Source organism: Chinchilla lanigera, unplaced genomic scaffold, assembly GCF_000276665.1.
Source record: "Chinchilla lanigera isolate Chin_1 unplaced genomic scaffold, ChiLan1.0 scaffold00002, whole genome shotgun sequence".
NCBI lineage: Eukaryota > Metazoa > Chordata > Mammalia > Rodentia > Chinchillidae > Chinchilla > Chinchilla lanigera.
This window is the reverse complement of record NW_004955403.1, coordinates 50,830,978-50,844,021: the sequence shown is the minus strand read 5'-3', so window position 1 is coordinate 50,844,021 and position 13,044 is coordinate 50,830,978. Positions and strand designations below refer to the sequence as shown.

The following is a 13,044-nucleotide window of genomic DNA, read 5'->3' as shown; positions in this document are numbered from 1 at the left end:
GCTGAGCTAAATCCCCAGCCCCTTTGTCAAGCTCTCTTAACCATACTTCTTTCAAATTCTGTCAAACTCTCCAAGTATTTGCTTTATAATCTCTATTTGGCTTGGATGTGCAGAGCTAAAGCTATCCAAGAAGTCATTTCTCTCAAGCAGTGAAACTCCTGAGAATTCCATTTGGAAGGAAGAATAAGGAGGATATTGAGCCTTGCACTCAAACAGACCTGGGTTCTTTTGCTGAAGGGAATGACTTTGGATAAATCATTTAACATCTCTAAGCCTCAGTTTTTCCATCTGTAAAGTGGGAATAGTGATTCCTAGTTGGCAGGGATAGATACCAGGTATATATTTAGTAATTAACATGTTTGTGTTCTCTCCATTAAATGCCATCCTATTTTTTACTTTGCTATCTAAGAGCACAGACTGGGACTCAGAAAGCCGAGGTTCAGTGCCTGGTATTGCTGTCTGAGTAGCCTGGTGATTTGGGCCAAGTCATTTAACCTCTGCTGTAGTCAGGGGTTTTGCAAGGGGAATAATACAAGACACATAATTTATAGAATTATTTTATGATAGTCACCCAAACAGCCATATACAAAGAGAGTGCAGGAAATCTGTCCACACACTAAAGACCAAAGAATCCAGCTGAGGGCCTGGATCCCACGGTAATGTCCTGCATGAGTCCAGCTGAAGACCTAGAGCCTGTAACAGTGCCCCCCGTGAGTCCAACTGGAGGTCAAGAGCCCACGACAATGTCTCATTCAGGCCTGTTTCACAGATCTGTGCTGGGAAGGCCCAAAGGTCAGAGGTGGAAGCTAGAAAGTCTGTGCCAGCGGGATGAAGAATCCGTGCCAGCAGGCTAAGGGATCTGCAACTGGAGCCAGGAAGAGACACTCCAAGTAAGAACCAGAGCTCCCCTAAAATGAACCAAGACCATTCTCAGTAACAGTAAGGTCCCGAGCTCCTTCGATGATAAGAACAGCTGAGTTCATCAGGAAAACCAGCATGACAAGCTCCTCTAGGAAAACCAACAGTGCCCTACAGCTTCTAAGCTTCTTCCTCTCTAGGTCTGCCTCTTACGCTGCCAGCAACAGTCCTCAGGTGGGCCTCCCACACCCAGCACCACACTGGTTCAGTTCAGCTGGGGGTTACAAGTTGACCACCAGTGGTCAGTCCACCACAGCCTCTCTGAGACCTCTTTCCTCATGTGGAGAATGAAATTTGTGACAAGGCTGACTCAGGGTTGGTACCAGGAGATAAGGAATTTAGCACTGCACCCAGCTCGGAGCAGGCACCCGGTAACAGTAGGAGTAGTACAAGATGAGCATCCCACATCTGAAGACCTCAAGTTTTGCCTTTTTGTTTTTGTTTTTTTTTTTTTGAGACAGGGTCACACTATGTAGTGCAGGCTGGCCTTGAACCTTAAGGTGATCCTCCTGCCTCAGCCCTCTGAGTGCTGGGATTACAGGTATGCACCATCATGCCCACCAGCATTATCACACCCAGCCTGAATTCTGAAACGCTCCAAAACTCAAAACTTATCAAGCACAGACATGATGCCACAAGTAAAAATTTCTGCACCTGACCCCATGTGACGGATCACGGTCAAAATGCTGGCGCATAAAAAATGTCATATGAAATTACCTTCAGGCTATGTGTATGAGGTACAAATGGAGCTTAAACAAGTTTCCTGTTTCAATGTCGATTTACACACAAATATTCCAACAGCTGAACATTTCTGGTCCCAAGCATCTGTGATAAGGCCGGCTCAGCCTGTAGTAGCAGCAGCAGTAAAATCACCCCGAATCTCTGCCTGAGACCAGGGGGAAAGCACAGAGATCTGATGGGGAGCAGCCGTGAGAGCTCAGGAGGGACCAGCCCGGCAGCCAGAGCCATGGCAGGGGCTCTGTCCCTGTTACCTTTATCTATCCTGCCGCTGCTTTCTTTTTTGTTTTCTCATTTTTCCTTCTTCCTAGAACTTGTTTCCGTTGTGGAAGGCAGGGTGGGGCTCTGGAGGCATAGCTCAGCCGTGGAGCGCTGCCTCGGCATATGCCAGGTCTCGTGCTCGGTCCTCAGCCCTGCAAAGGAAAGAAGGGTTGCAGCCACAGCTCCCGGAAGTGTGAGCTCTGTGTGCTCTGTCCTGTGAGACTCCTGCACGGCTTTGAGCTCTTGCACACTTCCCTGCACTGACGCCTTACACTGCTGTGTTTTTTACTCTGAGGCTGGAGGAGTGGGACTGCTGCTGCTAACTGCAGCCTTGGTAGAGGTTCATTTTGAGAACAAAGACAAGAAAAGGCCTTATTGCTAAGGACCCTCAGGGCAAAGCCAAGCCTCTGAGGGACCCCGTGGAGTCTGCCTGTCTCCTCTGCTGCTAAGAGAGCGGAGTTTACTTGCTCTATCTTGTTCCTCCTGTTTATCCTGCTAGAAATAATAAATTACATCGGCACTTCCAGCTGCAGTGAGTCTATCCGCTCCTCTCTCACTGAACACTCAGACAGGTGCGAAGGGCCTATTGGTTTTCACTCAAAGTAGCTTCCATTTAAGGTCTACCAGAAGAACCGTGTTTGTGAATTATTAATTATATACATATTAGTGTTGACAAGTTTTATTTTTTTATTTTTTATTTTTTTTGGTTTTTCTCTGGTACCAGGAACCGAACTCACGACCTTGCGCTTGCCAGGCAAGCGCTTTTGCCGCTGAGCTAAATCCCCAGCCCGACAAGTTTTATTTTTGAGACAAGGTCTCACTCAGGCTGGCCTTGAACTCACGAGGTGTAGTGCAGGCTGGGCACAAATGTTGAGGTGATCCTCCTGCCTCAGCCTCCTGAGTGCTGGGATTACCATGCCTGGCAATGGTGACATGCTTTTATCACTGTTAGTACTGGGGTTTAGGCTGTGTGTGTGTGTGTGTGTGTGTGTGTGTGTGTGTGTGTGTGTGTGTGTTTTTCCTTCTTTTCTTGGGCTTCAGCTTCTCCAGAGCCCTACTTTCTCAGGCCCTCAGCTTTCGCAGCCTCTTCAGTATTCTCTGTCCTTTCTCCGACATCCAGCCTGCAGACGTACTTTCTGTTCCTGCCTTAGTCTCCCTGCTTTCGCCGTTGCCCTGAAGTGAAGGGGAAGGAGGAAGCATTTGCCAGTGTCCCATTCCCTTGAGTGATGTGCAGGCTCCGGGGAGGCACCATGATGAGACGTGGTCCCTGCCTTGCTGGCTCACGGAGTAAGGGCAGCTCCTAGGTTTCCGGGGTGGGCATCGTTCTCACGTCTGTACCGCTCACCCCTGAGACTGGACAGAGGGCGGCGTGTATGCATTAGGTTGGTGGGACGGGGTGGGACTGCAAGTGTGCACCCGCAGAGGGGTGAATCTGTGAGCCAGGAGCTCAGGAGGGAGAACAGACAGGGAAATGGATCCCAGTAGAAGACTGCCTGGAAGCAGGCCAAGAACAGAACTCTGCAGAATTCCAGGGATTCCAGCGTCAAAAAGCATGGCTGTGTATTTCTCTTCCACTTCCTTCTGTTTAAAAACACAGGCCAGGTGTGGTGGTGCACACCTGTAATCCCAGCACTCAGGAGGCTGAGGCAGGAGGATTGCTTCGAGTTCAAGGCCAGCCTGGGCTACACAACAAGACCCTGTCTTAAAAAAAATAGACACAATAACACTACATAGGGATAATATCTCTATAAAAAGAAGAGTAGTTCAACTGATGAGGAAAATATCTTTAAATGACCTGGTGCTATACTGGAGGAGTGACAGCTTATTCAATAAAAGGTGCTAAAAACTGGAAAACTGTTTGCAGAAGACTAAATCTGAGCCCATATCCTTCACCGTGTACTAAACCAAAATCAAAATGGATCAAGGATCTAAGCATTAAAACAGACACACTGAGTATGGAAGATAAATAGATAAACACTGAAGTCATAGGCTGAAGGAAAGGATTTTGTAAACAGAACCCCAGTTGCACAAAAAGTAAAACATGGGATTATGTCAAATTAAATAGCTTCTGCACAGCAATTTAGTAGAGTGAAGAGACAATCTACAGAATGGGAACAAGTTTTTTCCAGCTATACCTCAGACAGAAGACAAGTATCTAGAATATTTAAAGAACACACACACAAAAAAATTAGGGCTGGGGATACAGCTCAGCAGTACAAGCACCTGTCTGGCAAGTGCAAGGTCTTAAATTCAATTCCCAGTACCTAAATAAATAAATAAATAAAACAAAATCAAAGCAGAGGGGGAATTTTGGTGCTTCAGGCAGAAGAATGATATGATCTGAGTAGTTTTCCAGTGCTGGGGACGGACCCAGGGCCTCCCACATGGTAGGCAAGCTCTCTGCCACTGAGTGACACCCCAGCCCAGATCTGCTTATTTATTGGGGCAGGGGATATAGCTCAGCGGCATAAGTGCCTGCCTGGCAAGCTTGAGGTCACAAGTTCGATTCCCAGTACCAAAAGAAACAAAGTTAAAAAAAAAAAAAAAAAACACAAAAAAAATTAAACCACCTAAAATAAAAGACCCAATCAAGAAATGGGCAAATAGGGCCAGGGATATAGCTCAGTGCCACAGTGCCTGCCTGGCAAGCGTGAGGTTGTAAGTTTGATTCCTGGTACACACACAAAAAAAAAAAAAAAAAAAAAGAAAGAAAGAAATGGGCAAGTGAAATAAACAGACACTTCTCAGAAGAGGAAGTATAGAGCTGGGCATGTGGCACACTTCTGTAATCCCAGCACTCAGGATGATTGCTGTGAGTTTGAGGTCGGTCTTGGCCTCATAGTGAGTTCAAAGTCAGCCTGAACTACATAGCAAGACCCTGTCTCAAAAGAAAGAAAAGAAAGAAAGAAAGAAAGAAAGAAAGAAAGAAAGAAAGAAAGAGGCTGGGGATTTAGCTCAGCGGCAAAGTGCCTGCCTGGCAAGTGCAAGGTCGTGAGTTCGGTTCCTGGTACCGGAGAAAAACCAAAAAAAAAAAAAAAAAATGGCCAATAGATATAGGAAGAAATGTTCAACATTGCCGGCTATTAGAGAAATGCAAATTAAAACAACACTAAGATTCCATCTTACACCAGAAAAAATGTCTATCACTAAGAAGTCAAAAAATAACAAATGCTGGCTGGCTGCAGTGAAAAGGGCACTCTCCCACACTGTCGGTGGGAATGTAAACTAGTACAACCACTACAGAAACTAGTATGGAGAGTTCTCAAGGAACTAAAATTAGAAATTCCATATAACCTAGCTATTCCCCTTCTAGATACTTTCCAAAAGAGCTAAAGACATCGTACTACAGTGATACATGCATACCCAGGTTTATATCAGCACAACTCAAAATACCTCAATCCTGGAAGCAATCTGTATACCCTTCAACAGACAAATGGATAAAGCAAATGTGGTATCTATACATAATGGAATATTACTTGGCTATAAAGAAGGACCGCTTTGAGACATTTGTAGGAAAGTGGATGCACCTGGAAAATATGATGTTGAGTGGAATAAATTGGACATACAAGCTGAGTATCATTTGAGTGAGACAGAATACAAACAAACAGCATAATAAAGCATGGACAAAAGGAATCAGGGGGACAGATCTCTTGCAAATGGGAAGGGTCCAGGAGACCAAGGGCCAGGGGAAGGGGGATACAGATACGCCACGTACAGGCACCTAAAGACCTTAATGAATGTAAACATACAGGAACATGAGCTAAGATTAATATCAACGAGCACAAAAATGGGGAAGGGGTTTAGAGGGGGAGGGAGGGGGGTGGGTGGGAAGAGGATTTAAAAGAAGAGACACTGACCGTGTCCTGTGCTTGTACATGAATGCAAACTTCACATACCACCAACATGTACTAATAAAAAGAAAACAGCGCAACTGTAAATGGCCCGGTGCTGTCCTTTAGCAGTCTGGGCCAGGACAGGGCTGCATGTGATGGTGCCGCGGTGTCTGGAGTGATGATGAAGAGTCACCCGCTGCGCCATCCGCTCCGGGAGACGGGCATCGACCGCCGGGACAGGCACCTTCGAAGATGGCGTAGCTTGGCATTGTTTGTAAGAGCAGGGCGTGGACCACAGCCCAGATATCTGTCAGCACTGCTCAGCTATAAATGGACCATCGAGAAAATGAGGAAGTGCATGTAATCACGTGCAGTCACTGCCACCCAGACACACGCACGTGCACACACGCACGCTCTCTCAAGCACAGCCGGAACAGAAAGCAATGGTGTCCACACCACGCTTCCAGCCGCGTGAAAAAGGAGAGGGGACGGCGTACGACGTTTGCTCTGTGGTCAACTCTGGCCTGGCTTTGTATACACTATCTCTGGAAGGATGGGAAGAGTGGGTAGCCGCGGTTGCCCTGGAAACCAAGGGGCTGGGGGGAGGGCCTAGAGGAAAAGATCAGGGATTTTTTTAATTGGGACTTGAATGTTGAATTATGTGGAAAAGTAACCCTGTAGTCTTGAAAACATCACCGAGGAGCTGTAGGAACGGCCCTGCAGGGAAGAGCGCTGCGTGGGACGGAGGCTTAGGGAAGTGTGCGCTGCCTGGGCTTGCGGCGCTCAGAAATCAAACAGCCGCTTGCGATTGAGTTCAGTCATGCTAGGACGCTGTGTGCGGGGCAGAGGCGGAAGGCAGGGACCGGGGCTCGGCACCAGGCGGAGGCCAGCAAGGAGGAGGAGGCTGGTGCGCTCCTGCCTGTGAGCACAGTTTCAGCCCTGGGCAGGCCAAGACGCAAGGCCGGAAGGTTTTCACCCCTTCCCAGAGCTTGCCTGTTTTACCCCTAAACGGCATCTTGTCTCGTGTGGCCATGAAAGGCTCCCAAGGCAGAGGGTCTGCGAGTTTGTTCTCCAGGACGGGACAAGGGCAGGCGAGAGCGCACTTATCCTGAGCCGACCTCGGAGACGAGAGACGCCCAGCAGTCCAGATAGGTGGGGACCGCTGGAGGGGACGAGGAGGGCAGGGGGAGCCCTGGGACCTGCCGTGCGGACCAGGGAGAGCTGCGGGGCCTGCCTCGGCCTGCGGAGGGCCCGGGGCTCGGGAGAAAGCGCCCCCGCTGCGCGGCAGGGAGCTCTGCTGCTAACGGGATTAAGTCTCCAAGGCTGCCGAGAGAGGGGGCGAGCCCGTTCTTGCTTCCCCGGCAGCCAGGGTTCTTCACGCGGCGTCTTCCTTATCTTCATCTCCCAGAGCACAGGCGGGACATTCCTGTGCATTCTCTTCCTCTTGCTAATCTAGCTCAGCACTGAAAATGCTTATTCCATGCGGTCTTAACACCGAAATCGTCACGTGAGCAAGGGTTAGTCAACTCCCATTTTTCCTTTTACTCTTCAGGTTTAACCATTTGCTACTTTTTTGTTAGTTTTGTTTTGGGTTTTGGTTTTTCAAGGCAGGGTATGTAGTTCAGGTTGGCCTCAAATTCAAAGCGATTCTCCTGCCTCAGCCTCCCAAATGCTGGAATTACATCATACCCAGCTTTACCACTTGCTACTTTAACATCGTTTTTATCCACTTTTTCCAAGACAAAATCACCATCAACCCTGCCAGGACCTCCTACCGCAGGCGCCCATAGAGTCAGCAAAGGAAATGATTCCAGTTTTGTTCATAGAGAACTCCCATTCTCCTTAGGAGACACAGCAGCACTTTCAGACGGGAACAGTAATGTCCAAGATATGGTGGAGGGTCAGTGTGACGTCCAGATACTGAATAGTTACAGCTCCGGGATCTGACTGGTGGAGAAATCCCGCAGGGTGAGACATGCAAGCTTCCGGGAGAAGGTGGGCCTCGGCCGGCAGGACTAAGGAGTGCTTCCGGCAGGTGTGGGGGAGGCGGGACTCCCTGGGCTAACCAGGGACTTAGTGGAAAGCGCAAGAAATAGCAAACACAGGCCAACGCCAGCCAGGTCCCAGGCCATGGGAGTCCCCAGTGGGCTTTTCCCAGATCCAAGCGGCTGGATGAGACCCGAATTCACCTCCGAGCCGAGGAAGGGCCTGGCGGGATGCTGTGTTTGGAGGAGGCCGGGGTCCGCTCCGCCAACCCTCTGAGGTCAGTCCACACAGTGGGAGCCAGGCAGGGCCAGCTTGAAAAAGCCCTTCGCCGTCTCCCCCGCAAGCTCAGCTCGTATTGTTCCTGTTTTTTCTCTCCGCGCTCTGCCCTTCCCTGGACGCGGCCAGCTGTCATCGAGGAGCAATCGTTTCTCGCTGTGAGTTCGGTGTGTGTGTGTGTGTGTGTGTGTGTGTGTGTACACATGACGGTGTGGGAACCGAGGGAACTGTGCTGGGGCCATGTCTGTGAACCTCAAGTCCCCGGAGCAGCTGTGACACCTCAGCTGTGTGAACTCACCCACCGCAGGGCCTGTCCACCGGCTGCATTTATTTTTAAGGTGAAGAGCGTCGCCATCTTCCAGTGTACCTCGGACAGGTCTTGAGGTTCAAATGAAACGATGTCGGTGCATGCGTTTTGCAGACGGAAGAATTTATTGGTACTTCAAGGCGAAGATTGCATGCAGCTGGGGGAGGAGAATTGGGAAATCTCTATACGTCCCATCCAGCCCTGTGACTTCATAAAGTTGTTTTATATCATTGCAAGAAGTGTAATTAGAAAGCTTCCCTTGATGTTTCAATAACCTCCCTTTAATGATACCTTCTTCCTCCCTAGATGTCCCTAAGTCCCAGTTCGCCTCTAAGAGCCCCAGCACATTGTGCCTGGCCTCCTCATCGTCTATGGGACCCTGACCCCCGGAGCAGCAGCTGAAATCCTCGCAGCACCTCAGAGACACCCCGCACTTCAGTCGCTCCCCACCCAGGTTCCCGAAGCCAAGCTGATCTGAACACGGAAAGGACACTGCAGGAGTGACAAGATGCTCTACACGGTGGAGAACTGGCTTCCACCGGCTGGTCTATCAGAAACCTTTTTGAGTACTTTGTGGTGAACGTGAGTCCTACAGCATTTCAGTTAAAAATAAATTCATGGTACAAGCCAGAGTGGTGCACCCCTATAATCCCAGATACTCGGGAGGCCAAGGCAGGAGGATTGCAAATGCGAGCCCATTTGGGCAAGTTAGAGACCCCGTCTCCAAGTGAAATGAAAAGGGCTGGGGTGTAGCTCAGGGCCAGAGTGCTTGCCTAGCACGTGGGAAGCCGTGGTTTGATCTCACGGCATAAACCTTGACAAATAACCTAGAGCACGGAGGTAGGTACTTTGGGGTTGATGAAGGGACTCTGGGTGGCCATTGGTAATACTGAGCATTTGAGGCAGCGTCCAGAAGGAAATGACAGCACCCCCAGGGCTCCTTGGGCAGCTTTAGGACAGAGCTCTTTGTCCCAGGGGCTGAGTTTGCAAGGGCAGGCCCACAGGCAGCAGCTTTGACAATGAGAGTTTATTTCCTCACAGTTCTGGAAGCCGGAAGCCGAGACCAGGGTGTCAGCGGGCCCGTGTGGTTGGCTCACAGATGGCCTTCATGCCGTGCCTTTCCGTGGTCTCTTCGGTGTGTGCCTGTGTCCTAATCTCTTCTTCTAAGGACCCAGTCATACTGGGACCACCTCGCGGAGCCCTGAGACCTTTCAAGGCTCCTCTCACACACAGTCCCCTCCAGAGACACAGGAGTTAGGACTTCAGCATAGCAACATGCCGGGGACAGGATCCAGCCCCTAGTGCGCATCTTAGGAGAGTCAAGAAGGGACAGCGAGACATCCGGGCCCTGGCAAAGCAGAAGTGGCAAAGGGGACAGAATGGAGCTCCCAGAAGCAGTAGGAGCCACAGCCATGGGAGCAGGGCCCCCTGATGGATGTGTGCTGCGGGGTGAAGGGCCCCTGCCACTGTCCACCCAAGACCCAGCAGGGTGGGAAGAGGGGCGCCAGCCGACCTGCTCTCCCCCTACACTTTCTTACCCCTCCTTCATCCAAATGGGTTCAGTCACTAGAAAACAGGAAATGTCACTTAGCTGCAAATACTAGTTATATACTCTAAACGAACCTACTTACCCCCTGGAGCCATGGCAGGGCCCTCAAAGTTACCATTATAGGGTATGTGTTTACCTAGGTAGAGCAGAATCATAGGGAAGAGAGGCGTTTGCCAACCCCATCATGCTGAACCCTTCTGTTCTTGTACTTTAAGACTGTGTACATATTTTGACTGGTTTAACGCGGTAGCCTGGGGAGGTGTAGCCCAGCATACAGCGTCTGGCACCGCCCAGAGTGACACTAATGTGTCACCCTGCACTGAGACCTGTATCCTTCCCATGGCACAGCAGATGGCCAGCAGGAAGGGTGTCTACTCAGGAAGACCAAGCCGTACGGTCCACTCCCAAGAGCTATGGGCAGATATAGAAGCTGGCGTGGCCTGGAGCCCAGCATGTCTGTCCCTTTTTGGCCCAGGGTACCCTTAGATTACATCAGGAGCCAGTCACATTACGAGTAGATGTTTGAATGGGCCAGGCTGTAGTCTGCCCCTGGTTCCTTGTGGAATAAACCAAGAACTTCTGGCCAAGGACCTTTCAAGGGAAAGAAGGCTTCATCCAGTAGCAGCAGCAGCAGCTCGTCTTCAGCTATATTTGTCTATTCCTGTGGAAAAGCCAGCCCCACCTTACTTGCTGCTGCGAGAAATCTGTTGTTTTTCCTGTGAATCTGAGTTCTGGGCCAGGCTCTGCCCGAAGCTGAACTCTGACCCCGCGGCATGGTCTGGGCCCTCTCCTCAGCGGGCTGCATGCGCACTTCCAAGATGGCGGACACCCTTGGCTGGAAGGCGCTGCCGTATACCGGTCGATAAGCTAGGGCTGTACGGGGAGTCTCTGCTCCCCTCCACGTGGCCTGGGGCTCTCACAGAATGGGAGTGAGCCAGGTGGAACCCCAATCCCCTTTGGGGTACCAGTCTTGGGAGTCTCATACAGTCATTTCTCCCATCCTTAGCTGGAGACACTCATCCAACTTTCCAACTTCAAACAGAAGGGACACAGACTCAGGGGCACTGGGAGGCTCTGGAAGAATATGTGGGATGGGAAATGTGTGCAAACATTTTGGAATACACTCTTGGCTTCCAGATGGTTCCCTGTGTGACCCTTACCTGTCCATAGGTCGTGACACAGTGACACGAACTGGACAACACCTGAAAAAGATATTGCTATTCCTCATTTTAGCAAAACTTTTTGAATACCTACTGTGTGCCAGACTCTACGCTGGCACTTTAGATTCTGGGAATACAGCTGCCCCTCAGAATCTACAGTGTTTCATTCTAGGACAACCATGGCCTCAAAAATCAAGTGATGCTCAAGTCTTACCCATATCCTCTCATATACTTTATTTTTATTTCATTTAGTGCTTGGGCTTGAGCTCAAGGTCTTTTGCATGCTAAGCACTGGGCTCTACCATTGAGCTACATCCTATCCCATCCCGTGTACTTTAAATCATTTCTAGATACGTTTGTTTTGGGTTCTTTGAGACAGTCTTGCTCTGTAATTTAGGCTGGCCTTGAACTCACTATGTAGCCCAGGCTGACCTTCAACTCCTCACAATCCTCCTGCCTCAGCCTCCCAACTGCTGGCATTACAGACGAGTGCCACCCACACCCAGCTCTAGATACTTCAGAATCACTTATACAGTGTTAATGCTATGGAAATAGTTTTTCTGTGTATTGTTTGGGAAACAGTGACAAGAAAAGACGCTCTATTCAGAACAGATGTAACCACGTAGGCCTAACTATATCGCACATGTCAGCAATAACATAACTTGCTTCTCCTAATTTTTTGATTCCTGGTTGGCTGAGCCAAGGACAAAGAACCCATGATCAGAGGGTGTATGTGTGGGTGTGAGGGAAACACCTGTCCTGCTTTTCAATGGGCTTATTATGTCGGGGAAGTAAAGCAGGCGCTGTAATACAATGCTGGCTGCAGGAGCGGAAGCTCATCCAGGGGACAAAGGAGCCTCCGGGTGTTAGCCTCCGGGTGTTGAGTTGCAGAAGAGACATCCAGGCAGAAACCCAGAGATGAGCCGTGCTTAGGAGCAAACAGGAAGTGAGGTGGGGTGAGGGAGCGGTGTCCTTGAGAAGGAATAGGAGACTCAGACCTAAAGCAACTCAAGCATTCTGGTTTGCCCAGGGGCGTCCCAGGTTTAGCACCAAAAGGCCCCCCAAGAAGCCCCCCAGCCACACTGAGTTATCTTTGGGGCGGGGACTGCTCCTGGAGGCTCAGAGCCTGCAGGAGTTCGGGTTGGGCTGCGGAGGGGCGGGTGGAGAGAGAAAGCTGGAAAAGTAGCTCTGAGTCCACACAGGAAGCCAAGCCACGCTGAGGAGTTAAGGCTCCCTCCTTGGCTGTCGAACAGTTAGGGCTTTTACCCAGCAGAGTGACTTGCTAAGACTCGCACGGAGACAGTGCTCTGCTTCCTGGGGGCACTACTGAAGATTGTCCCCTGCAGGAAGCCACCGTGCTTTTCCAGGGAAGAGACACCGGTGACTTGGGCTGAAGCCTTGGAAACACCCAGAAGGAAGTGGACGATCTTCAGAACAAAGAGCAGAACTTAGAAATTTAGAGTGGTGATTCCAAGAGGACAGACCAAGAATGCCGCCCAGGTTTCTGGCTTGAGCAACTGGGAAAAGTCTCCCGAATCAATCAGGAAGGTTTGGAAATACCTTCCCCACCCCATCCTACGCGGGAGCCTAAACAAAGTAGCCATTCTGTTTCCTGCGTGGCTCTTGTTGCGCAACTGTCTTAAAGGTCTTGAGCTCAGCCAGGAGCTTTACAGGGGCTTCAGGACAAGCAGGAGGCTTGGGGTTTGAGGGGCAAAGGAGCCTGGGACCCACTGAACTAGATATTTCATAAGCTGTTCTGTACTTGATCTTACTTACTTTCCATAAGACTCTTATGAGGGCAGTGTTCTCATTTTACAGATGCAGAATTTGGGATAAAATAATGTGATCGAGATGGCTATGGCTTGGCCGGGTGTGCTGGCACACACCTATAATTCCAGCACTCGGGAGGCTGAAGCAGGAGGATCGTTGTAAGTTCGAGGCCAGCCTGGGCTACAAAGTGAGCTCAAGGCCAGCCTGAACTACACAGGAAGACCCTGTCTCAAAAAGACAAAAAAA

The 13,044-nt window shown here is 50.0% G+C and overlaps 1 protein-coding gene across 3 annotated transcripts in view; it reads left to right on the top strand.

The window, feature by feature from the left end:
• Fbxo16 (F-box protein 16) overlaps positions 1-8,949 on the top strand; it is a 52,451-nt gene extending 43,502 nt beyond the window's left edge. Inside the window, exons 8-10 of one of the 3 annotated variants that reach the window (XR_001234024.1) lie at positions 8,142-8,170; positions 8,320-8,449; positions 8,626-8,711. Coding sequence is in view for 2 of the 3 variants with exons in the window: in XM_005373773.2 (XP_005373830.1) it covers positions 8,626-8,721 (96 nt within the window). In the remaining variant the exon portion in view is untranslated. Of the gene's footprint in view, positions 1-8,141; positions 8,171-8,319; positions 8,450-8,625 lie in introns of all 3 variants that reach the window. The other 2 variants (XM_005373775.2, XM_005373773.2) reach the window with 2 other exon arrangements.
• Positions 8,950-13,044: the final 4,095 nt, after the last annotated feature.